Source organism: Silene latifolia, unplaced genomic scaffold (genome assembly GCF_048544455.1).
Source record: "Silene latifolia isolate original U9 population unplaced genomic scaffold, ASM4854445v1 scaffold_240, whole genome shotgun sequence".
In the NCBI taxonomy this organism is placed as follows: Eukaryota; Viridiplantae; Streptophyta; class Magnoliopsida; order Caryophyllales; family Caryophyllaceae; genus Silene; species Silene latifolia.
In genome coordinates this window covers 149,118-171,750 of record NW_027413189.1, presented here as the reverse complement: position 1 = coordinate 171,750, position 22,633 = coordinate 149,118, and the positions used below count along the sequence as shown (strand labels likewise).

The following is a 22,633-nucleotide window of genomic DNA, read 5'->3' as shown; positions in this document are numbered from 1 at the left end:
TCGCCATAAAAAAAAAGGTACATCATAAGCCTAAATTTATTAATAGGTTGCATGTTCAAATAATCAAAATTCTCAATATTTATTGTACTAATGCATCAGGAAAAAATGGGTAAATTAATGTGATTATGCTTAAAATATTTAGTTCAAGTTAGATTTTATTTGTTTTTAAATTTATTTTCAAAAATCGTATCAGAAATCGTTTACCCGAATTTATTTTTGCCTGACCCGGATCCAATACGGTTTTTCATCATATCCCTATTTTAAAACCATATCTTATATTTTTCGGTCCGTTTTTCTTAAGACCATTGCTTTTGGTCTGAAATAAGACGGGTAACATGTCATCGTTTTACAATAAAATGTTGTTATTTTTTGATAACATGTTACCATTATTGTTCACATCATTTTCAGGATAAAAAATGACACCTCTAGTCATAACATTTTATTAATTAATTGGTTACATTTTCTTAAAAAATGGCAACATTTTATCCGTCTGACAAATAAGACCAAAAGTGTCCGTCTGAAACAAGAATTTGTGTATATTTTTATTCAACCTAGTTTTACCACATGATTAATTTCGCAAATGATAACTTTATAAATATAGTTACTGTTTTCACATAGGCCATTAGGCCCAACTTGTATTTTACCGGAACCGAAATAACCAAAATCGTAACCTGACCATCCGGCCCAGACTAAAACAGCAGACAAGACTAAGACGCGTTTCTTAGCCCATTAAAAAACAATGTTCTCGACTCCACCTAAACACTCTAGAATCAACCCGAACCATGTAGAACCAACCCGAACCATGTAGAACCAACCCGGAAACGGAAAAAAGGAAAGCGGTATTCATTCAAACGGTGAGAATCCTCAAGAACGTTCTCGATTTCCAACCAGTATTCCACACTATATATACTCCCCCTTCTCCTTCTTACCTTCCTCATCAGAAAACAAAGAAATCACAGCACAAAGCTAACAAAAAACTTCAATTTTCAAGCTCTCTAATTTAAATTTAATTTTATTTGGTGTGAGGTAGAAATATGTCGGGAAACGGAGAAGGACCAGCGATTGGAATCGATCTCGGGACGACTTACTCGTGTGTCGGAGTATGGCAACATGATAGAGTTGAGATTATTGCTAATGATCAAGGAAATAGAACGACACCGTCTTATGTTGCTTTCACTGATACTGAACGATTGGTTGGTGATGCTGCTAAAAATCAGGTTGCTATGAATCCAACTAACACTGTTTTTGGTATGAACTCTTCTCTTCTCTTCTCTGTTTTTTTTTCTTTTTATGTTTTGATTCGTGCATGCATGAAGTGGCGGAATCAGGATTTGTAGTTATGAAATAAATCGGAGGTTTTAGGAGGTCAACTATTGTACTACAGCACTCTGCTTCCCGATTTTGATTATTTGTTTAGCTTTTTTTATTCTTTGTGATGAGTATTTTAATAAAATTAAATGTAAGTAAATGATTGAGATGAAAGAATTTAAAAATAGGAAAGTAGGATTAATAGTTGTATAGGTTTGGAACTGATTGGCTATTGCTTATATGCATGCATGTGTATTGGTTGATACTTGATATTGCATGTAATCATCCGTCTCAATCATTTGTTTACCTTCTGATTATTATATCCTTTACAATAAATATGAAAGGTTAATAAATGATTGCAAGAAGGGAGTATTTCCAATTTTTGCATGCTGGTGTTATCATATTTGCTTCACTCTATTTCATTTACTTTTACGCGGTCTTCAAAGATGGATGATCATGTTCTATTATACTTCCTCTGTCCCGGTTAGTTGTTGTCCTTTAATTTTAGCACAAAGACCTAGGAAAGGGGAACAAATTGGATGTTAATGATCAAATTGTTCATTATTTTCTTTCTTAAAATAGAAAGCACAACAATTCACTGAGAAACCCAAAAATGGAAATATAATAGGACAACAAATGACCGAGACAGAGTGAGTAGTTCACTAATTGCTGTGGGGTGACATAAATTAGGAATTTTTGCAGTAGTTTTATGTGAATTTTGTTGTTGTGGTGAAGTTAGAGTGGTTGATTTGCTGATTTTATCAGATGAAACTAGATATTTTTCGGATGAATTACTGATCTAGCTGGTTTATATGAATTTCAGATGCGAAGCGATTGATAGGAAGGAGATTCAGTGACCCATCAGTGCAGAGTGACATGAAGTTATGGCCATTCAAGGTAATTCCAGGCCCAGGTGACAAGCCCATGATTGTGGTAAACCACAAAAATGAAGAAAAACAATTTTCTCCTGAGGAAATTTCATCAATGGTACTGAACAAGATGAAGGAAATCGCGGAAGCGTTTCTTGGTACCACTATCAAGAACGCAGTCGTGACTGTCCCGGCTTATTTCAATGATTCTCAGCGTCAGGCGACAAAAGACGCTGGTGTCATTTCCGGGTTGAATGTTATGCGTATTATTAACGAGCCTACTGCGGCCGCTATTGCTTATGGTCTTGACAAGAAGTCAACTAGTACCGGGGAGAAGAATGTGTTGATATTTGATCTTGGTGGCGGTACATTTGATGTCTCTTTGTTGACGATTGAGGAAGGGATTTTCGAGGTTAAGTCGACTGCAGGTGATACTCACCTTGGTGGTGAGGACTTTGACAATAGGTTGGTGAACCACTTTGTGCAGGAGTTCAAGAGGAAACATAAGAAGGATATTAGTGGAAATCCGAGGGCGTTGAGGCGGTTGAGGACCGCTTGTGAGAGGGCGAAGAGGACATTGTCGTCAACTGCCCAGACAACAATTGAGATCGATTCCCTCTTTGAGGGTGTTGATTTCTACACCACTATTACTCGTGCCCGTTTTGAGGAATTGAACATGGATTTGTTCAGGAAGTGTATGGAGCCGGTTGAGAAGTGTCTGAGGGATGCTAAGATGGATAAGAACAGTGTCCATGATGTGGTGCTTGTTGGTGGATCAACACGGATTCCGAAAGTGCAGCAACTGTTGCAGGACTTTTTCAATGGGAAGGAGCTTTGCAAGAGTATTAACCCTGATGAGGCTGTGGCGTATGGTGCAGCGGTTCAGGCTGCGATTCTGAGTGGGGAAGGGAATGAGAAGGTGCAAGACTTGCTGCTGTTGGATGTTACTCCGTTGTCGCTCGGGTTGGAGACGGCTGGTGGAGTGATGACTGTGTTAATCCCGAGGAACACGACCATTCCAACCAAGAAGGAACAGGTGTTCTCGACTTATTCGGATAACCAGCCAGGTGTGTTGATTCAGGTGTATGAAGGGGAGAGGACTCGAACTAGGGATAATAACCTGTTGGGTAAGTTTGAGCTTTCCGGAATTCCACCGGCCCCACGAGGTGTACCTCAGATCAATGTGTGCTTCGACATTGATGCGAATGGTATCCTCAATGTCTCGGCCGAGGACAAGACCACAGGACAGAAGAATAAGATCACTATCACCAATGACAAGGGTAGGTTGTCCAAGGAGGAGATCGAGAGGATGGTCCAGGAGGCGGAGAAATACAAGGCGGAGGATGAGCAGCATAAGAAGAAAGTCGATGCCAAGAATGCTCTCGAGAATTATGCATACAACATGAGGAATACAATCAAGGATGAGAAGATCAGTGGCAAGCTGGCAGCTGATGACAAGAAGAAGATAGAAGATGCTATTGACGAAGCGATCTCGTGGCTGGAAGGTAACCAGCTTGCGGAAGTGGAGGAGTTTGAGGACAAGATGAAAGAGCTGGAGAATATCTGCAACCCTATAATTGCAAAGATGTACCAAGGTGGAGCTGGGCCTGACATGGGTGCAAATATGGATGATGATATTCCTTCAGCTGGTGGAAGCGGTGCAGGGCCAAAGATCGAAGAGGTCGATTAAACTGTTGTCTGTTGAAAGTCGGAAGCCTATGGCTGGTCGCTGTTGATGTGTAGGATCCTGGAGTCATGTTTACTATATTAGTACTTTGATAGTTTTTGTTTAGTAGTATATGTATTTCTGTACTAGTTGCGAGAATTTTTTATGTTCTACTTCGTTTGGTGTTAAAACTTTTGTGTCTTCGTTAACAGCTATGAATGAAAGTGCTTTGGTTCCATAAATTTTCATCCATGTCCCTATTTTCAGCTATGAATGAGTGTGATCTATGCGAGAGTGATTGTCGGCAATTACGTTGATTGAAGTTGCTCCCAATAAACAGGAGAGATCGAAAACAGGTATTTTAGGACTGAAAACTAAAAGATGCTCAAAGATGAAAGGCGAGCAAAATTTAAATCACTATGACCGAGCACAAATCCCGGCCAGTCTGTAAGTAAACAGTGACGTATCTTTACGAAAATTCAGCTTACTCAGAATAAGAGCTTGAAATAGAGTACGAAAACCAGTTGCGGCTGACTGTGTACGAAAATAAAGTAAGGGTTTGGCTGGCACTCATGCAGGATTGCAGGTTAGCAGTTCAAAGATCATTTTTCATGAGCAGCGGCTGACCTTCATTAATTCCCTGTAGCATACATAAACCAGATGCGGCTGTTCTTTGTTACAGAAGATTGTTCCTCACAGTAACTGTCATTCTGTATATTAGGTTCAACAAACTTCACCATAGTGTCCCAGAGAAAGACTCCATATGTAAAGGAACTGCAAACACTTTCATCTGCAAGACAGTAAAGTATGGAAGATGAAGAATCATAAATCAACTCACATTCAGGCTACAGGAAAGATATCAGAAATCGATCTTGTCCTGTTTCAGTGCTCGACTTGGGAATTTGAGGATCAAGTTATTAAATTTAATTCTACTTAATAGGCGTCAGAAACATGTATTGCAAAACTAGTAACTAAAACAGTCGCAGAAAGCAGACTATCAGAAAAAAAAAAAAAAAAAAAAAAAAAAAAAAAAAGTCACACACACACACAAAGGCAGAGGAGGCCATCAAAACTTAAACAGCTATTACATTAACAACTGATTCCAGACGTCCAAGGCAAGTTGGATAAGAATGTTATTGACAGGAAACAGAGATGAATTTTTTTCTCGAAAATTCAATTTAAAAAATATAGATTTGTTCATGAACAATACTAGTTGTGCAGAGCTGCAATTTAAAGATGAATTTGCAGGAACAATGCTGCCTCCAGTTCTTCATGACTGTACAATTCTTCAATGGCCTAGGTGTGTGGCTGCAAGTCTGCAACTCTCCAGTTGAACCAAGTTGTGCTCTTCGTTAACAAAGAAATGTTCTTTGTCACAGAAGTTCTCTCGCGTCATCCATTATAGGAGTTTTGATGATTTTCATCATAATTGTCCCGCAGACTAACAGTCCCTCGTATGCACTCGAACTGCAGAGGCTTGCACATTGGTATCTGCAAGGGAACCACTGATGTATCACTTCACTTTTGACTTTCACGCTTCAGCCTCTGACTTCTGCACAACACACAAATTTAAAGGCAAAAAGCCACAAAAAATTAAATTAAAAATATGATAAATCCAAAAAATTAAATTAAAAATATGATATCCAAAAAATTTGTGCATCGAGCTCTTACCTGATTACCTCCACCATTCTGATTACTGGAGATGTAGGCTATACCTGTCTTTCAATTTTTCAGTCTTTCAGCCATTTTATGTCGGATATTTCATTGCTTCTGCTGTTGGAGTTCCGTTTTGTTCTCTTCAGTAAGACTCTGTGAAAGTTCCAGAGTAGCTTCCTTCCAGGAAGAGATGTTCAACCAACATAGTGCTGCAGAAAGTAAGTGTAAAACAAAAACGAACAAGAAAGAACGAACTTTTGTGCGTAATAGTGAACCGTGAATGGAACAATCTTACATGTAAAAGCATCCATTATATGCGTAGTTGATTTGTTTTACATGTAGGACTGTGTCATATAACTGTTTTTATGTGTGCTACTATTACTCTATTAGGACGGGATTTCCCAAAGATGCGAATTCAGCTATGGACTTATGGCCCCTCAGAGATCAAAGAAAACTGGGGCATCTAGAAGGAAACTGCCCTCTTACAATTTCAAGTTTCAATCCACCATGGAATGTAAGATGGATTTTTTCCTCGATAAAATAAAAGAGTAGATCATAGCCACACCGGATTTGTAATCCACATAAAATAAATCCGGAACAAGGCATAAATAATTAAACAAATAAATAAAGAATACAATGCAATGAGTACTATTTTACAACTGTAATTTGCTGGGTTCAGAGGCAGAAGACCAGTGGGAGATACGAGTTCCATTGAAAGGCGAACAAAAAGTTCAAACCTTATGATGCAATGGAGCTCAAAAAAAGAAAAGAAAAAAGAAATGCATTAGTCTTTAGGGAGCCTCAACAGTGAATGTTAGTCAGACAACCGAGTAAGTAATAGATTACGAGACAGCGATTAAAATTGTAGGGAAGTACCGAAGTAGGGCACCTTAAATGAGCATCAACAATGGAGAACACAGAAGGGAAATCATAAACAAATAATTACTGTTTCATTGCTCAGAAAAATCATATACAACTATAGTCTGCAAGAACTACTACTAGAACAAAAAAACTTTTAGACTAGAAGATCTGATGTTCTGCTTCACAGTAATGACTAGTAACGCGTCATCACTCTGTCCCATAAGTGTACTGCAAGAACCCTCCATCGAAGTAACATATTTGACGACAGTGAATATATCAGAAAGCTGAAAAATAATAGGATAACCAAAAGAAATAGAATAATATTCTTGATGCAACAGGATCTTACCCGAAGTCTCCCATCTTCAACTTTCCAAGACAGGAGCAAAACCCATACTAAAAGCTATGCAAATGTGAGATGTGAAAAAAAAAACATCAGGATATGTTTATCAACAGAAGGTAATTTGCGTGGTAAATCTTAGAATGCCACTACCTCCATCTCAATTTTATTGTTCCCATGATTTTTGCGGTCACATATTTTCAACTTTGACCACCAATTTCTTTAAAGTTGGTAAGAACATTTTCATATTAACACTTAACAAACATTGTACTTAATGTATATTGTTCCTACGATTTACTGGGCAAATTTTTTCAGCTTTGAGCCTTTGACAATTGATTTCTGCAAAAAAGATAAGGGAACTAATTTTTCCATATTATCACTTGACAAGTTACAAAACATTGTATTTAATGTAAATTGTGAGAAAGCAATAAAAGCATTGATCAAAATTGAAGTCACTAAACATCAAAGTCAAATGGCTACAATATAAATGGGATGGAGGGTGTATATCCTAATGGTATTACGCTTAGAAAGTAATGATATGAAATATTAACAGCTCTTACTTTTGTCCATGATAAGCATCCGTCAAGACAAGAGAAGATCATTTCCACCAAAATGTGAGCGGAGGCAAATAGGAACCTCATGTTCTTCAGGTCCCCCATGAGGTTTCGGCACCAAAATTTCAAGAACGGTACCAGTGCTATCAAAATAAGCTTCCAATTTAGCATCATCTGGAATGCGGGATGGGAGAGGAATCTCCCTTTTGAAGTCCCCAGGAGGGCAGTGCTCCGGAGAAGGGTCTGTTAGCCTAAATATTCTGCCATTCCTCTGAATATATGGCGTGCAAGCTGTGCTTATAGATGTTACTTTGACTACGCCATGACCTGCTGTATTCCACCAAGAAACCTTCACCTTCTGAGGATCAGCGAATGGAAGGCTTATGACAATCAAGTACCCCTCTTCATCCTCGTATATAGATTTTGCACAGGTAACAGGTCCGTGGACATTCCTCATAACCCCAGAGAACTCTGTCACCCAGAGCGATTCACAAGGTGGTGCCTCTACTATCTCTAGAGCTCCATCAGAATGTGAATTAGACGGTAGAGAGTCTTCATCATGTCCATGGGTGGAGATGTCTTTCCTCTTCTTGTTTCCGGCAGCGGAGAGATCAAATCCGTTACTAACTTGATTAGATTGCGGTGTTGACAAATTCAAACCAGAACCATTAAGCAATTTCTTAGAAGCACCATTAGAATTGTTCTTGACAGAAGGAATGGGTTTTTCCAGCTCAAACTCCGTGCTTGGAAGGTTCCTCCATGAGGAAAAGTCGCTAGCTTCTTGTGGAAGAGTGAAGTTAACATCCCTTCCTGTGAGTTCCACCCACCTACGCTGCTCTTCCTCATCAAGACCGACAAGATTTGGTTGTCGAACTATCTCTATCCCATGAAGACACTGAGGATTAGAGAGTCCGCGATACTGTTTCCTTTGCATCTTGTGAGACCGAACAAAACCCTTTTCAACACTAAATGGGAACGGCCTTTCACCTTGACGAGAATGCCCATTCATGTAGCTCCTCAATTGCATCTTACCAAGAGCATTCTCTGGCCTTTCCTTAAAAACCCACATGTACATATTCTCCATATCATGCTGAACCAAGAAGGCATCCAACTGAAGATCAGACTTATCAAACCCAGAAATCCCCGTACTATCCCTAACAACCTTCCCCTTCGATTTCTCGTTCAAAGCAGGCTTGAAATAAAAGCTAAAGAAAACCCAAGCTCCCCAAACAGTATCAAGCCTCTTAGCACACTTCCTCTGCCCATTTCCAATCTTCGGAACATTCACATGAGTCTCCGACTCATAAACCTGATTCCCTAACCCAACCTCCAATATCTCACAAGCCTCCTGAGCCCATGACTGAGGTGGAGGAGGACTACGCTCGGCTGATAAGGGCAAATTAATATCAGGTGGACGCGACAATATAACATGCCTATTAACCTCCCTTTCGGATTCCTCGTGAGCTTTCGCCCTCGAGTCCATTGACAGCAATGTTGATGGATGGTGATCCTCGATCGACAAGCTTGTTAAATAATCTTCCCCCATTTTTTCTACACCTCCCAAAAATGTCTCTTCTATGGGTCCTTTTTATTTTTCAATTACTATCACTAAACCAACATATACCAATCAATTATATCTCTTCATAACACCTAACAATTTCACATTAATCAACCATTAACTTACAATGAAAACCCATAGAACCCTTTACACACTACAACAACAACATTACCCCAATGGCTCCTGCAAATTGCGAGGTAGGGGGGTCGGATGTACACAGCCTTACCCTTGTGTTACCAACACAAAGAGGTGATTTCCAAATGACCAAGATGAAAATTGCATCGAGAACTATATCGAGTTTACATATTAATGAGATAATCAGTCAAACCCTAAACATTAAAAAATATACTTTCTTAACAATCCACACAAACAAAAGGTCCCAAAACAACAACAAAAAACCACATCAAAATTTCTGATAATTTAACTAAAAAAGCTAATTATCTAATAAAATGTACACTAATCAATGAAAACCAATAAAACCCAATTGAGTTTACACACTAATAAGGTAATTAGTCAAACCCTAAACAATATAGAGATTAAAACTTTCTTAACAATCAACAAAAACAAAACAAACCCACATACAAATTTCTACTAATTTGACTAAAAAAAAAGCTAATTATGTAAAAATTACAAGAAAATTACAAAAATTGAAATTACCTTATGTATATGAAAATATGAGATCTTCAACAATTATATTTAATATTATAGTTCCATTAATTAATTTAAAAAAATGAAAATGAAAATAAAAAAGTGAGATTGAAAAGTGGGAAGAGAGGAGAGAGAAAGAAAGAAGAAAGAAGAGAGAAGAGGGGAGGGAGAAACCGGAGGAGGCAACAACAGCACCTCCTACGTGAATGTGAAATGACGAATTTACCCCTCATGTAACGGGGCTATCATTATTTACAGTGTTAAAGATAACGGACGTTAGGTGGGCCGGTGACTTGAGTGTGGGCTCTTCTTATTAGTGGTAGGACCGATAAGTCATAACTTGGGTTACTTTCATGGTGTTTTGTGTTTGGATCTATCCGGGTTGATAAGTGGGTTTGTGGTGTAACCCAAGCCCAAGTTGGAGCCTATCATATCGAGTGTCACAGTGTCTTCGTCTTAACCACTAGTAGAGTTGGTAGTGGGTCGTGTCGAACCGTGTTCCATGCCGCCCTACGGGGCCAAAAGAAGAAAATGGCACGACCTAAACACAAGAAAGTGGGTTTCCTGTTAGAGAATAAAACCGATCTTGTAATTCCAACTATCAGTTTAAACTTTTTGTTTAGATGATTTCTTAACATGGTATTAGAGCAATGTCTGCATGTAAAACAAGCCATCGTTAGCTGAATACTTTAGGTATAAACATCAATGAGGTTAGAATTGCTCACAACTTAGCAACTATTTACTCAAGATGTACTTTTCGTAACTCGGCACTCTTATAACGTTATATGAATGAATCGCTTTATTGTTGTCAAAAAAAATCTTCTATATATTTTTAGGTCAACTAAACGCTATCCTTGATCAATTGAAAGTGTCGCTTGGAATTAGGGGTGGGCATAATCCGGTCCGGACCGGAAAAATGGACCGGTCCGGACCGGAATCTAGTGGACCGGAACCGGAATTAAAAATTCCGGTCCGGTCTCCGGTCCACCATTTTTCAAGATTCCGGTTTCCGGTCCGGGACCGGTATTTTCCGGTTTGGACCGGAATGCCCGGAATTATTGTTATTTGCATTTTTTTTCTTAAAATTGTATTTTTATTCAGGTCCAAACCGGTCCGATCCGGTCCAATGGATCGGAATTTTGGACTGGAATTTGAAAAAGTGGGTAATTCCGGTCCAACCGGTCCGGTCCCGGTCCGGAATTTTGTAATCCGGTCCGGTCCCGGTCCATGAATTTTGTCGATTCCGGTTCCGGTCCGGTTTTGGACCGGTGCCCACCTCTACTTGGAATATAGAGGAAATAACCCCTTAGCTTATAAAGTTGTAAACTCTCTCCTTTTTTTCCATCGGAGACACTCATATGTGGGAATATTAGGTTTCTTCACACCCCTCACATTCGAGACCCATTTAAATCAAACTAGAGGCAATTAGGTCTCTTTTCCAGCTGTCAAGCAAACCGTGTTATTTTTCAACGATTGTGGTTAAAGGCCCCCGTTTAATTCGTCATATCCAAGACTTTTGTCATGGGCTATGGTACCATATTAGGATAAGATTACCGGTAAAACTCTTCCAAGTCTTTAAGACACTGCCACATGCCCACATCAGCTTTTCACTAACTTAATAACTTTTATTATTTATTTATTGTTAAGACTTATCTCAAACTTACCTCAAATTTTATACATTATCAGTTAGACTTAACTTAGCCTCTACTTTCCACTTCACTTTTTTTTTAACTAAAAGAAATGATACACGGATCCCCTCATTTGAAACACAAAATCTCATTATAGACGACACATATCTGTCTATAATTAAAGACGGACCAAATACAATACCACATTTCTAATAAGACAAGTAACAAGTGAGGTGGTGGGGGCAAAAGATATCACCACTTTCAAGCTATTTGACCCGTCTTTAGCTATAAACGAATATATCCGTCTATAGCAGGACTAGTTGTATTTGATTAGCTTATGTGAGCTGAGCTGCCCCTTTTTGGACACACAAAATTTGTTATCTCCCCATCTTTCCCTTTTCCTTCCCTCGTCATACATTTGATTCTCACATTCAATCATTTCTAAACTTAAAATCCCAAAATCAAAGTATCAAACCCTCTCACATTACCATTTTCCAAAAAAGCTTAAAACTTTTCTTCAAATTTCTTATAGTGGTCCTAGAAATATAGTGGCTAGCATTACACCCTTTGAATCATAGAATAGATTCTTCTGAGTTAGTTATGCCAAAAAAATCCAATCTTTTTCATTTCCTTAAACCATCACCTTTCATTTCAGCTCATTTGATTGTATTCGGAACGGTTGGTCTTGCTTAAAACCGTCTTAACTCGAGATGGAAATGGGAATCTTATTCATTGAGGCATAAAGTTTGAGTCTTTTGTGCAGAAAGTTTGATTCTTTGCATGTTTCCTCTTTATGAAGGTAAACAATTTGAGCAAAACCCTTGTTAGTATATTAAAGCAATTCTTCTTCAAAGTTGAGATTTTGCTGCATTTCTAGAATTTAGTTAAGAAAAAACAGTTGCTTTCTGACTGTCTCTTAAGCTTAAAAAGATGACACTTTTGAGTGGATTAGGTGTTGTGTTAAGTTTAGTATTTGGTTGTCTATTATTAGCACTTGTTGCAGAGCTGTACTATCTACTGTGGTGGAAGAAGCAGATAATTACCAGCAGTAACAGTGAAGATTACAGTAATCACACAAAGGAATTGCTTTATTTGTTTTGTTGTTCAACTAATAATAATAATAATCACCCAATTTCAAACACAATTACTGCTAATCCTGCTGTTAATTTAAACAATAACCCTGATTTAGAAATGGGATTAGACAGTAACAAAGATTTACTGTGGAAAGCACTTGGTGAAGAAGGTGTTGAATCAGAATTAATGAGGCTTCATAATCTAGGGGGCCCACCTAGGTTTTTGTTCACAATTAAGGAAGAAACTAAGGAAGATTTGGAATCTGAAGATGGTAAATCAAGGTGTGGTGGTGAAAGAAGTAAAAGTTTGGGTGAACTTATTGCTGCTCTTGAATCACATACACCTTTTTTAAGTCCTATTGCATCCCCTCTTAATTCGGGCTTGAGGTCGCCCTTTCGCAGCATTTGTTTGGAGGGTGCAGATTCTGGGTATCTACAGGGTAATTATAATTATAACAACCCTTTGTTTGAATCATCCGTTGAAGCGGAAATGTTTAGGTTGAGGTCTTCTCCGCCTCCAAAGTTCAAGTTTTTAAGGGATGCTGAGGAAAAGTTGTGTAGAAGGTTGCTTGAAGAAGCTCAGAAAAGTGGGGTGTTGCAGAAACAGAAAGTTATTTTGGATAATTCAGTGTCGCACATCGAAGAAGAGAAAGATTGTTCTTTGATAAAATGTAATGACATTCATTGCTCTTCACAGGTACTTCCACTGGCTGCTTCTCCTGTTGATCAAAAGAAACCATCTTTGCTTTAGATGTGTTGCTAAGAGTTCAGCTATGTTACTCAGACTCGTTTGGAACACGGATATGTGTCCAACTGTGCCAGAGGCTATTTTCATGAAAATATATACATATTTCGCCTCATGGCATCCAAGTGTCATACCCTTGTTCAGTTGTCTGAGCGTTAACTATCGGACACAGTACGCCAGAGGATATGAAGAGTCAGAGTAACATAGAAGAGTTGACTAGATAGTGTGAATTAAGCCTCTTTCTTGGGTTATTTCTCGATTTGTGGTTTAGTTTTAACTTTCTTTGATTTGGATTTCTGTATGATAACTCCTTGTTAATAAGTTGGAAGGAGTCTGATGTTTTTTCGAAGAAAAATTTGTGACATTGCAGCGTTCTTGAGGCAACAAATTTAGCTCTTTAATTCTGCATTCTGGTGAGAAACTTGCTTTACGTAGACTAAATCGGATATTAGATGTACAGTTAACAGTTTTATGCGTAAGCTTGCTTTTGGTAGACTAAATCGGATATTAGATGTACAGTTAACAGTTTTATGTGTAAATTCTGGTGTACACCATTGACGTTTTTTTGTTTGCAATTCAGTTCTAGTGATTGTATCCGACTCCTGCCACAAGTCTTGCATTTTGTCAAGTATTGTGTTACCACTAAGTCAAGGATTAGAGTTTGTCATCTTGCATTTTGTCAAGTATTTTGATACCATGAAAGTCAAGGGTTGGACCAAGGCTTTATTGTCGTCATTGTTGTTGATCGAACTGCAATCAGAGAGGCCTATCACTAAGACTGGTACAGAGTAAAATATTTTACTCCCGCTGTAAATATAAATGGGAACTTGGCAGTTAAAATATGCTTATAGCAGTACTCAACTAAGTTATAGTCTGCCCTTACATTAAAGAGTGAATAATACTGATGCACCTTACTACTCGTGTGGAACGGGACTAGCTAATACCTGATAGAGGAGTTTGTTGGTCAAGACTGGTTTTTTTGTCAGTAGGATTAGTATTTTTTCCTTCTATAGGGTAAATATTGCCTTTTTCCCGTAGCTTCACCTTCACCATCACCGCTTTCCTTTGTTATGGGTTTTATGCTTTTATAAGTAGAATGCTTTTTGGTATTTTACATTAGAATTAGTATCTGGTAAGTGTGGCAGAAGTTTGGCGTCACTCGTTATCGACAATAAGTAACTCCTTTCCAACAGTGCTACTGGTATATGATGCTTAAGTTAATCAACTTTTTAATTAATAATTGATGATGATTGCTACATACAGCCAAGATTGATTTGGTAGTATATTGTTATAATTGAAGCAGTGCATGTGCATAGCTGGTTCCACAGTCCATCATTATTACTCATAATGCAACAAAACACTTAAATGACAATATGATTAACACAGGTAATACTAGTGTTTTTGTGTTTGCTGTTTTTTTTTTTTTGCTGTTCAGCACCTGGCTTTGTATAAACTACTAGACGGAAAATGAAAATTTCGAAACCCATTACTTTTCCTCAAACCTTTCTATCTTTTTGAAGTTTTGCGGGCTGGGTAGTCAAGTCAAGTTTGGTTCTTTTGTGGACGGACTGATATCCCCTTTTTTTTTCTTAGTGTCGAATGAGACAGAAGGGTATTAGATTACAAGGGGAAGGAGACCTTATGTCTACTGTACGCCACTAGGGTAAGATATCTTTGATTCTGATTCCCCAGTTATAAGTTTACATCCGTCGGCTGGCTTAATCAGGTTCGGACCCAGTCTCGCCGTCTCGGCCGATAGTAGTAGACTCATAGGTCATAGTCAGCTGATAGAAGTTGACAAAGAAGTGTGACAAAGGTTTGGAGTAAGCATGAGCAGGTAGCACTGCAGCAGAAAGTGGTGAAATTGGATGCCATATGAGAATCATGGGTTTTATCAATAAATACATGTCACTGCTTTCACGCGAGTTTTGCCTCATTTTTAAGTTGCCCCCACTCATATACACTTACATTTACAGTTCTCTTTAATTTGAATGCTTTTAAGGACCAATCTCATTAACAAATATAACAATAGTAAAATATTATAACTAGGGGTGATAATGAGACAAGACAGCTCGTGAGCAACTTGAGATCGACTCAATCAAAGCTTGGCTTGTGGGAGCTTGACTCGGGCTCGGTTTGAGAGCTTAACTAGTCAAGCCGAGCAAACGCTGAGCTCGCGAGCAGCTCGAACTTGTGTTATTAGGTAAGATATTGCTCATATTTTTATAAAAATAAAATATCATGATTATATCCTTGTATCACAAATAACAAATGTGTCACTAATTTGCCAAATATTTTTACATATAATCTTTGAGCCTTGTTATAAAAATATTGGAAGGAAAAAGTAAACAATTACATATAGGCTCGATTTGAGCTCGAATTTGGCTCCAGCTCGCATTCTCGAGCTCGCGTTAAAGCTCGCAGGCTTTATAACAAGTACATTTTTTTCAAGCTCGGAATTGACTCGAACTCAAGTTTTGATTCTTGAGCACAAGTCGAGCAAGGCCATGCTCAGACTCGGCTCGGCTCGTTAACACCATCATAACAACATTAATATAGAGTGCTTATGCTGCATATGTAAACCTTAACTTAGGAAACGGTTTCCTGATGCTCATTTGTGCAATTGCGTTAGTGGAATACGTAGTTCTCTTGATAGGGTGCTTTTTCAAGACGGATATACTCATATACCCGTCTTATTTGTGTCAAACACAAAATGGTATGATTGGTTGATTAATACTCATAGATGAGTAAGGGCAAAACCACATAAAAGCAGCCTCAGAAGTCAAAACAAGAATGTGAGACCCATGTGGTCTAACAATTTCATACTTACAGAATGGTCCAACACTTGGAGGGTCGGGTCACGCCCACGGCCCACACCCTTTTTTTATAATTTTTTTTAATGACGATTAAATTCACAATCTTTTTATCGAGTAAGTACGGGATAAATCCAAAGCATAAGTAATACTCTCTCATATTCACCATTTTCTTCTCCTTTTCTTTTTGCATAAGAAATAAGAAATTGAATTTGAACCACATAAAACACACTACCCCACATGCTATTGAATTTGGACCACACAAATCAACCTAAAAAAGAAAATAGGGAAGAAAACGTGAATAATCTGTAAAAGGAAATAGTGAAGAAAATGATGAATATGAGGGAGTAATATGCAAACTAGGTCAAATACCCCTTTTATCTAGGAGGGAGTAATATGCAAACTAGGTCAGATACCCCTTTTATCAAGATAACGGTAATAAACATCCTTTTTATAGTTTCATTCATACCAATTTACGATAAATACACTATTCGCAACCTACTTCAAATTATGTACCCCTTTGTTCCAGTAATATGTTTACACTTCCTTTATTTTGTGAGGAGAAAATAAAGGAAGTGTAAACATATCACTGGAACGGAGGGAGTATTAGATTTGTTTGAGTTAATTTTGTATGCTTAATTAAAACACAACCTTATATGTAATACGAATATATAAAACTGTTATACAAAGGGACGCGAGTTGAGACGACTTAATTATTCTGCTGTGTTTATATACAGTTAGTCTTGCTGAAGACGGGTCGGGGTAAGTGACGGGTAATAACACTCACAAAACGGATAGGGGGACAAGATGGGGGCTCCCCTATGTGCTTCTCTCTCTCCTCTATTTGGGTCATTTGTGAGAAGAAATGGTATTCATCACTCCAAAGTGACGGATACGTGCCGTCTTTAATGAGATTTTGTGTTTTATATATTGCATTTTCAAACAAAACGCAATTAAAGTTTGTTGGTACAAAATCGACCATTTTCCCACAAATGTGTTGTCAAATGAGTGGTCGATGGAAGCAATTGAGCCCTACAAGTATTGTATATTTGTATGCGATTGGACACTTCGTTGTAGGGGTGCAATTAGCTCAAAAACATTGGCATTTTGCCACAGTCTACTATTTCTATTGTTTTTTTTTCGTACGTCTCTTTTTAGTTTGGGGGCTGATTTATATCGACGACGTTTTAGTAAATATCGACGACGTTTTTCAAAAAAAAGACGATAACTGCCCTTCCACTCATCCAACACTTTCTCTCTCTAAAAAATTTCCTCTCAAATTCAACTAAAAATCAACTAAATTAAAAAAAAAAAAAACAACAATTAACAACATGACGGATTCCGAATTACCGGTACTTGAACAACTTAATCTTCATTATTTGGTTAATTTTTATTTTTTTTGCGCACCGTTAAATCTAATCGATAATTGATTTACGTCACATATTAACTTAGTAATAGCAAACATTGCGATTTTTCTACGTAAATCTGAAATTTGTACCCCAAGGTTGAACCATGGACCAAACTTTAAGATCTAACGTTCAGCCACGGACCAAAGTTGGAAACCAACGTTTGTCATGGTCCAAACGTGGGAAAGCAACGTTGGCCGTGGTCAAAACGTTGGAATCCCACGTTTGACCACGGAGATTTTTTTTTTTTTTTAAAAAAAATTTTTTTTTTTATAAATAAAAAAAAATCACCATGGTCAAACGTGGGATTCCAACGTTTGACCATGGCCAAACAACCAAACCCAACGTTTGTCCATGGGCAAACGGCCAAAATCATCGTTCCTCCATGGCCAAACGTCCAAAATTCACGTTTCACCATGGATGAAACAACCAATTCCCATGTTTCATCCATGGTGTCCCCTTCCGCATTTTTTTCGACTCAAATTCGACACCAACAACAACATTATTCGACATATAATTGACCTATTTTACGCAAACAACTATGCAATTACAACTAATTAGCAAAAGATTGACAAAAAAAACAAAAATACAATTACAATAATACAAACAACAATCTATCTTTCAAAACTAATTCAATAAAGTTTAATAAAATCTAAATTAATCAAAACAAATTCAATTAACTAGCCAAATCGAAGCATATAATCAATTAAAACTAACAACTAAAGTCATATAATCTATTAACAACAATAAACGATTGAATTTCAATTACAAAGCTAATTTAAAAAAAAAAAAACTAATTTAAACGGCAGTGGCGGCGTGTGGTGGCGGCGTGGTACTGGTGGCGTGTGGTGGCGGCGTGGTGGTAGGAGGTGGTGATGGTGTTTGATGTTGGGAATATTTGAGGATTTTTGGACTTAGAGAGAAAAGAAGAGAGTTAGTGAGATGTGAAGGGCAAAATTGTCTTTCGGAATGAAAACGTCGTCGATGTTTACTAAAACGTCGTCGATATTTACGAATTGGGTTTAGTTTTTACTACTACTTTCATCCCGGTCATTTGTTTACTTATTACATTTTAGACTGTCTCAGTTAATTATTTTTCTTTTTATCTTAGAAATGTCTTTGATAATTAATTTGATCATTCATACTCAAATTGGTTTAATTGTCATCTAATAATTAACCCCATATTTTCTTGGTTTTTATGCCAAAACTAAAGGTAAATAAATGACTGAAACAGAGACTAGTTTTCGTTCTTCTAATTATCATGCTGAAATTTGTACATTCTACCTTTATCATCACTTATTTATAATTTTATGTATGAGTCACCATTATAAATTATCAAGCGTTTGAAAATAACAAAACACATACAAGACTTTCGATTTGATTTCTTGTAAACAAATTGTCTACATCTAAATTTAAAGTATTGAGCAGTTAAACCAGCATCTACATTGTAACATTGACATATCACAAGCTCGGAATTAGAAAACCCCAAACTTAAAAGTCTGACTTGTGGAGCATTTTTGGCCCGAGTCCATGCCTAATAGACTTCGAGCTTGTCACCCTCGGGTGGTTTACCTGGTATACGTGGTTTGCATGCTATTACATATACCCGAGGGTTTATCCAGTGCGCACCGAAGGTAGCGGCTGCGGGTTCCTTCGTTACAAAAAAAAAAAAAAAAAAATTACGAAACAATTAGTCTTCGGTAAGACGATTTTACACAAAACTAGTGTAAAACGGATCCAAACCCAACCGACAAAAAATAGTGTAATAGTGGGTGAAAATAGTTTCAAAAATATCTTTTTCTCTAAACTTGCTTTAGAATTTAACCGTCTTACACAAATATTTATCATTACGGAAATCAAGAAACTAAACCAACCAAATTGGACTTCGTTCAAATATTTATATAGCCCAATATATCTCAAAATTGTCAACCTTTACTTGAGTTTTTAAAGCCCAATAGAAAGCCCAAATCTATTTCCTAGAAAATTCGTAAAACAAATCAATTGATTTTACAGATCGTCTAAGCACCGCCCATCTCCGGTAATCAGGTATTAATTCTTCGTTTTTTTCATTCTTATCTTCCATTTAATTCTCATATTTTATTCAAATGTTTTAATTTTATGTTTACTGTGTTAATAATTTTGATTTTTGTTTGTTGATAGATTTATTCTTATGCTATGAATTTTGGTGTGTGATTAGTATTAGATAATCTTTTATGAATGTTGGGTTGTGATTTGTATGTAGTCGCTCTATCCCGCTCATTTATTTACCTTTGATTAAAATACCGCTTTACTAAGAATTAAAGAAGTAAACAAACGAATGAGACGGAGCACGGAGGTAGTATTCTTCTAGTTATGAGGATTGGAGATTATGATAAGTAGGGGTGAATGGGTGATTATTTTAGGATGGGCCAAAATAGGAAATCGGGATGTCGCTATAAATGGGAGAATTTTTAATTTTCAATTTTCAATGTATGCACCATTATAAGCTAAAAGCAATTCCTTTTTCGACAGTGAGCCGATAACTGGTGCTTTTAGTGGTATGGATGAATGGTGATTGAAGGTATGGGGGATGAGGTGGTGGTTGTTGATGTAAATTGCGAGCACTATCGTGATTGAGATGGTAGATTTTTGGTTTTGCTGGATTATTATGATGAAAGTTAGGAAGGATAGTGCGAATTATTGAGGATTAAGGCCTTGTTCTTTTGGACTTAATTTCAGCTCATTTCAGTTCAGCTTCATTCAGTTCGGTTCAGCTTTTCTCTTCACAAATTAATTCTTTACTCCAGTCCATTTCAAATCCATTAAGTTCAGTTTAGTTCAGCTCCATTATGTTCAGTTCAATTCAGACGGTTTCAGTCCAAAAGAACAGGGCTTAAGTGATGAAAAAGAAAAATTCTTTGGATAGTATTAGTAGTGGAGAATTTTGAGGGAGTGTGGAGAGGGACGCTTAAGAGGGAAGCTAGTGAGATTAAGGAAGGTTTAAGGAGATGCTTTAATTTCGATTTGAGCTTATGTTCTGCTGTGAGCTGTCTCACCTTCGGCCCCTCATTCTTTCTTCATATTGTAAAGGGGAGCAAAGCCTGTTTTTGCTCCCTCTATGATAAATAATTTCATTGCCTATCGTCGTTTTTAGTGACTTATAGGGCTACCGCACCATGCGCGAATTTTTTTAGGTTAGATACATCTGTATGGTTTTTCTTGTATGGCTATAAGGCAAATGCTATGAAAAGGTGAAAACTAAGAGTCCACCATAGAAGTGGCTCTGCGGATATTTTGAGCCAAAAGCAGATTGTTTTTTTTTTTTTTGGTTAAGAGGAAGATAAAAATTGAGGTTTAGGTTTGATGTTAATCGATTGTGGGTTAAAGGAGGTAGCATTTCTGAGGAGATCCAATCTTCTTTGTTGAACTTTTAAATCTGTGTGTATTGTTTCATTTAAGTTTGGTGCTGTTTGATTTAGATAGTTTACTTGAGAGCTTGGTGACTTGATGAGGTGAGAGTCCAGTAGAACTTAGACTATCTAGATGGATGTTCTCGCTGTTCTTCAATTAAGTATTGTATTTCTAGCATTCTTCAATGTACTGGTTCACGTAAATTTTTGGCAAGGGGGCGAGAATGTGAAAACTTTGGGTTATAGTGGCAAATGGTGAAGAGTACTGACTGCTGAGGGTAAATAGATACCAAATCTTTGCGTACAACAAAAGCGCTCATTGTGAGCGTCAAGCTCGGGGATTTCCTTGCGACTATTGTCTCTTTTCCCTACTTCTTGCCAGTTGCCACTTATCCAAGGAGATCTATCATGCACTTTTTTATATTCATACACTAATCATAGCATAAGCGACAGCTCCCACTACGCTCCCCTTCCTTCGTCACTTCTTTTATGGGCGATTTGACCCTACTGGCTTACCTTCCTATGGTCATGCACTCATGCTGCACTAGTATTCAGGAACTGAATAATAAGCTGCCCCATCAGGTTAAACTGTAATAGGAAAAATATCAGTGGTCGTGTCTCGAAAATCAATTCACGGTGAGTCTGTTTGTGTCATTTTGTTTAGTATGATGATCGACCTTCTAAGTGTGTGGCTTTTGTTTCTTGAGATAACTAAGGTAAGCTTATAGTTGCTCTTGTTTTATCCCTTTTCATCGAGGTACAGAGTAATTGATTTTTCAGTTAAATATGCGAATTGCGACTAAATTCTATCTTCTTGAGGTGGGCTTTAATACTTTATGTATATACGTTGTTTTCTATAATAAGATACTGGGGTGGTGATCTATTTGCAGTACAAATTAGAAGTTAAAATGGCGAAGAAAGCTGAAAAGCTGTTCATCAATTCGAAGAAGTTTGCGAGCATGAGTAGACCTTGCACGAAAGAAATGATATCATTCCTCAATTGTGTGGCTCTATGCCAGAACAACGATGAAAAATGTCAACGTCAAAAGCAAGTCCTTGGCACTTGCATGGAATCCCAGGTCAATTTAAAACCTTGGGCTAATTATTTTTCAGGCATAATATCAAGTTTTGCGAGTTGTTTTTGTCTTTACAGTAGACTAGCCGAGGCATGACCATTAATGCTTCAAATTGGCAGGGTTCTTCGAACAAAGGTGCTTGGGCCAGCATCAATCACAACTTGCTGAGGCTTAATAGCGGAAGGAAGTAGCTTATTTTGACAGAGTATAACCCTCTTGTTTACTCCTGTTGGACGAGTTTCAGTATCTTGAGGAAGGCTTGCGTAGTTGCCTCATGTATTCTGTATTGCAGATTGATCGAGTATTATCGCTCTTTCTATTCACTAATTTTTGTTCCAGACGATTTTTTACTCTGGAGTGACTTTTTCAGAGAACCGCTTCAGTCATAAATTACGCTATTTGAAATTCTATACTGTACTATGCAATACCATGCAGAAATACTATGCTAGTTGTCGGGTGTGTAATTTTTCGAATGGCTTCAGGCTTCGTTGCTGGAGTGTTGTTTACCAGAGTTTCAGTCAAGATTGTATTTAGTACGACCCGATCCTATGCATTCGGGTTATTTTGAAAGAAACTAGAGATATATATTTATGCTAACTAATGAACAAAATTAGCATCTCTATCAGGAGTCAGGACTATCACTGCCTACATTTCCTACTCACAGCGTAAATAAGCGTAACCTATTGATTGGGATTTGAGATAGAGAGAGTAACACTTTACAAGTCAAGTGTGTTGAATTTTAATCTTGCAAAAAGCATGGAAAATGTTTGAGGAGTATTATCAACCTTCTCCGTGGGTCTTCTCTCCAACCTTGTTTTTTAACACACCGCTTAAAATACTAACTTTTATATTTAAATCACTTGCTTGACATTAGTTCAAGGAGTACTGATTGATAATCTCATCCTTATATAAGTCGATGTTAGAGGAGAAGGCCAAAAAGAAAAAGTCAGTAGCATTCCTCATAACATTTAGGTCGAAGTTTGGGCCATCAAGTCCTTACACTGTTTTGGGCTTGGTGATGGAACAGGCACACAAGAGTACAAGAC

General features: G+C 37.5%; 4 protein-coding genes across 9 annotated transcripts; 3 read left to right on the top strand and 1 right to left on the bottom strand.

The window, feature by feature from the left end:
• The first annotated feature begins 936 nt into the window (after positions 1-936).
• LOC141638967 (heat shock cognate 70 kDa protein 2-like) lies at positions 937-4,009 on the top strand. Its single transcript, XM_074448153.1, has 2 exons — positions 937-1,248; positions 2,132-4,009. Exons 1-2 carry the CDS (start codon positions 1,035-1,037, stop codon positions 3,865-3,867), a joined length of 1,950 nt encoding a protein of 649 aa, XP_074304254.1. The 5' UTR covers positions 937-1,034; the 3' UTR covers positions 3,868-4,009.
• Positions 4,010-4,904: 895 nt separating this feature from the next.
• Positions 4,905-9,681, bottom strand: LOC141638953 (uncharacterized). 5 transcript variants are annotated; one of them, XR_012542314.1, is made up of 5 exons: positions 9,467-9,681; positions 7,258-8,901; positions 6,707-6,760; positions 5,515-5,708; positions 4,905-5,395 (listed from the first exon to the last, which is right to left on the bottom strand). XR_012542314.1 is itself a non-coding variant. In XM_074448138.1 (3 exons), the coding sequence occupies exon 2, from the start codon at positions 8,795-8,797 to the stop codon at positions 7,280-7,282; it is 1,518 nt and encodes a 505-aa protein (XP_074304239.1). In that variant the 5' UTR covers positions 8,798-8,901; positions 9,467-9,632; the 3' UTR covers positions 5,619-5,708; positions 7,258-7,279. The 5 variants fall into 5 exon arrangements, 2 of the variants coding, with proteins under 2 accessions (XP_074304239.1, XP_074304238.1); XR_012542315.1 differs by having other exon boundaries at positions 7,258-8,859; positions 9,467-9,657; XR_012542316.1 differs by lacking the exons at positions 4,905-5,395; positions 5,515-5,708 and adding an exon at positions 6,424-6,588.
• A 1,766-nt stretch (positions 9,682-11,447) lies between these two features.
• On the top strand, positions 11,448-13,304 carry LOC141638963 (uncharacterized). Its single transcript, XM_074448146.1, has one exon. It carries the CDS (start codon positions 12,016-12,018, stop codon positions 12,907-12,909), a length of 894 nt encoding a protein of 297 aa, XP_074304247.1. The 5' UTR covers positions 11,448-12,015; the 3' UTR covers positions 12,910-13,304.
• A 5,757-nt stretch (positions 13,305-19,061) lies between these two features.
• On the top strand, positions 19,062-22,107 carry LOC141638964 (uncharacterized). 2 transcript variants are annotated; one of them, XM_074448148.1, is made up of 3 exons: positions 19,062-19,168; positions 21,402-21,590; positions 21,707-22,107. In XM_074448148.1, the coding sequence occupies exons 2-3, from the start codon at positions 21,420-21,422 to the stop codon at positions 21,776-21,778; spliced, it is 243 nt and encodes an 80-aa protein (XP_074304249.1). In that variant the 5' UTR covers positions 19,062-19,168; positions 21,402-21,419; the 3' UTR covers positions 21,779-22,107. The 2 variants fall into 2 exon arrangements, with proteins under 2 accessions (XP_074304249.1, XP_074304248.1); XM_074448147.1 differs by having other exon boundaries at positions 19,075-19,168; positions 21,376-21,590.
• The last annotated feature ends 526 nt before the right edge of the window (positions 22,108-22,633 follow it).

Bases quoted from the DNA above. Each gene is read 5' to 3' on its own strand.
- LOC141638964 (XM_074448148.1), top strand. From the start codon at position 21,420: ATGGCGAAGAAAGCTGAAAAGCTGTTCATCAATTCGAAGAAGTTTGCG. The intron at 21,591-21,706 runs GTCAATTTAAAA...TCAAATTGGCAG, and splicing joins GCACTTGCATGGAATCCCAG to GGTTCTTCGAACAAAGGTGC.
- LOC141638967 (XM_074448153.1), top strand. From the start codon at position 1,035: ATGTCGGGAAACGGAGAAGGACCAGCGATTGGAATCGATCTCGGGACG. The intron at 1,249-2,131 runs GTATGAACTCTT...TATGAATTTCAG, and splicing joins TCCAACTAACACTGTTTTTG to ATGCGAAGCGATTGATAGGA.
- LOC141638953 (XM_074448138.1), bottom strand. From the start codon at position 8,797: ATGGGGGAAGATTATTTAACAAGCTTGTCGATCGAGGATCACCATCCA.
- LOC141638963 (XM_074448146.1), top strand. From the start codon at position 12,016: ATGACACTTTTGAGTGGATTAGGTGTTGTGTTAAGTTTAGTATTTGGT.